The following is a 3,195-nucleotide window of genomic DNA, read 5'->3' on the forward strand; positions in this document are numbered from 1 at the left end:
CTCAACCGGGTGTATTTTAGACCTAATTCCAAGAAGACTCCGTATGAACTCTAGAGAGGAAATAAACCGGTTGTTAAGTATTTCAGGATATTTGGTAGTGATTGTTACATTCTACGTGATGGGGAGAACCTATAAAAACTTGATGTAAAGGGTGACAAGGGATATTTTCTAGGGTACTCCTCTACTAGTAGAGCATATAGAGTGTATATTCTGAGAACCAAAACAGTCATGGAATCGTCAAATGTTATGATCAATGATAAAGTATGTCCAGAAGCATATTCAAAAAGTACTGCTCCGATTCAAGATAAGTCTATGGAGGTTGATGACTCACTTCCTGTTGATTATATTGGGAAGCATAGTGATGAAGAGTTAATGGTGCTGAATGATGCAATTTCTGTGCCATCAAGTCCAGAATCATCCACTTCGGTTCATGAAACTCAACAGGCTCAACATGAGTTTAGTCCTTCATCAGAACAGAAAGGTACCTCCACATCTCTAATCAAAGGTCCTTCTTCTAGAGTAAGGCTTAATCATCCCTCCACAAACATATTGGGAAGTCTGAATGATAACATGAGATTAAGATCAAAAGTCTTAAGTGTAATTACACACTCATGCTATCTGTCCTAATTCGAATCGAAAAAGGTAGATGAGGCACTTCAAGATGCTGGTTGGGTAAACTCTATGCATGAAGAACTTCATCAATTTGTTCGGAATGGTGTGTGGGAATTAGTTCCTAGACCAAAGGGTGTAAATGTAATTGGAACTAAATGGATCATTAAGAACAAGTCAGATGAACATGGCACTGTTATCAGAAATAAATTAAGACTTGTTGCTCAAGGGTACACACAAGTGGAAGGGATTGACTTCGATGAGACCTTTGAATCGGTAGCAAGATTGGAATCCATTAGGATACTGTTGGCTATAGCTAGTCACTTGAATTTCAAGCTATATCAAATGGATGTCAAAAGTGCTTTCTTGAATGGAATGTTGCAAGAAGAGGTATATGTTGAACAACCGAAAGGCTTTGTTGATCCTCACAGACTTGATGATGTTTATAAATTGAAGAGAGCCCTGTATGGTTTGAAACAAGCTCCACATGCTTGGTATAATAGATTGACTACATATCTCACTGAGCATGGATTTAAAAGGGGATCTGCAAACACTACTCTCTTCATAAGAAATGATAAGAATAGTTTTGTTGTAACTCAAATTTATGTTGATGATATTGTTTTTGGTGCTACTAATGACTCTCTTGCTCATACTTTTGTAGATGAAATGAAGGCTTTGTTCGAATTGAGTATGGTTGGTGAACTAACTTATTTCTTGGGATTACAGGTGAAGCAAACGAACTCAAGAATCTACATCAACTAAGCAAAATATGCAAGGAATCTAGTCAAGAGATTTGGACTGGACAATGCTGCACATGCTAGAACACCCATGGCTGCCAATACAAAATTAACAAATGATCCGTCAGGTGAGTCTATTGATGTTACACTATATAGAAGTATGATTGGACGTCTTTTGTATTTGACTACTAGTCGGCCTGATATTGCCTTTAGTGTTGGTGTTTGTTCTAGATTTCAATTTGATCCTAAAGTTTCACACTTGAATGCTGTCAAAAGAATCATTAAATATGTTGGTGGAACTTGTGACTATGGATTATTTTATAGTAAAGAATCTAATCTGTCTCTCGCTGGTTTCTCTGATTCTGATTGGGCTGGTAATGCTGATGACAGAAAAAGCACCACTGGTGGGTGTTTTTATGTAGGAGTTAATCTTGTTGCTTGGATGAGTAAAAAGCAAAATTCTGTGTCTTTGTCAACTGTAGAAGCAGAATATATTGCTGTTGGAAGTTGTTGCTCACAGCTTCTTTGGATGAAAAAGGTTTTAACTGATTATGGGATATCCCAAGATACCATGGTTGTTTATTGTGATAACTCTAGTGCTATTGATATATCTAAGAACCCTATTTAACATTCTAAGACTAAGCACATAGAGATTAGATATCATTTCATTGGGGATCTTGTTGAAAGAAAGATTGTGTGTCATGAGTATATCCCTACTGAACGTCAGAATGCCAATATTTTCACCAAACCTCTTGATAGAAGTAAGTTTGAGACACTTCGTCAAGTAATTGATGTGATTCTGTGTCCCTGATCTGTCTTGGCTTTCTTGGTCCTTGTGCTTCATTGTTCTACCCTTTGTAACCATTGTTCTTTGGTTTTGTGTTTTGTGTTTTTTTTTTTTTTTTTTTTTTTTTTTCTCTCTCTCTCTCTAGAATTTGCATTGCATAACATTTATGCATTTCATTCTAGGTGTTTTTTATTTAAAAAAAAAAAAAGGGAAAAAGGAACCAAATTATGTTTTGCACTATTTTCTTGGTTTTTGAAAACAAAGTTAGTCAATTTATTTTCACATAACATGTCTTTTGTACCTTGTTTAGCTTTGATGAACTTACTTATTGCACTTTACTAGTTAAACCTTTGTAGTGCATGTTGTGTGGGAAAAATGTTTATGGTTTTAATCATTTTGTCTTGATCTTGAAGTCACTTGTCTTTGACTGTTGGACTTGAACCTTTAAAGAAAGACATAAATAACCATCTCACCACTATTCATTAGCCAATCATGAACACCTTAGTGCATATCGTAAGATTTTGTGCTCGAGAAAGTGTAGCACATGCACAAAAAGAACATAAGGTGTAGCTTCAGTTATAAATGCTAAAATTGGTGTGTACATTATTGGACTTAATGTTAAATCTATCAAATAAAATTGGTGTGTACATTATCCCGGCTATTTTAATAAGTTTCGGAACAATTAAAACTGGTGTGTATATTATGAGGCAAAAATCAATAAACTTACATGATTGCAAACTTATGATCTAGGAGATGTGGGAGTTATATGATGTAACTCTTTAGGTGATAGTATCTTTCAAATTCTTTGTGATGAATTTTGTAGACTTTGTATTTAATTGCTATACACATATCACCTCACATGTAACTCAAGCTATTGCTAGTTGCGCACACTACATAAGTTACTCTTTGCTAAATATTGTACATGTTATTAAGTGTGTCTTTGGTCTGACCAACCAAGTTTGCAAATACTTTAAGTTTTGTGCAAAATTGATTTGATGCTTGAAAATTTATGGAGAATGTAAGAAATTTTAACTTTGGGAAAATTGGGCTTAACTCTTTGTT

At 34.9% G+C, this 3,195-nt stretch overlaps 1 protein-coding gene across 1 annotated transcript; it reads left to right on the plus strand.

Moving 5' to 3' along the window:
• The first annotated feature begins 1,437 nt into the window (after positions 1-1,437).
• LOC115980292 (secreted RxLR effector protein 161-like) lies at positions 1,438-1,974 on the plus strand. The gene has a single exon (XM_031102556.1). The coding sequence runs from the start codon at positions 1,438-1,440 to the stop codon at positions 1,972-1,974; it is 537 nt and encodes a 178-aa protein (XP_030958416.1).
• The last annotated feature ends 1,221 nt before the right edge of the window (positions 1,975-3,195 follow it).

Source organism: Quercus lobata, chromosome 3 (assembly GCF_001633185.2).
Source record: "Quercus lobata isolate SW786 chromosome 3, ValleyOak3.0 Primary Assembly, whole genome shotgun sequence".
Taxonomy (NCBI): domain Eukaryota; kingdom Viridiplantae; phylum Streptophyta; class Magnoliopsida; order Fagales; family Fagaceae; genus Quercus; species Quercus lobata.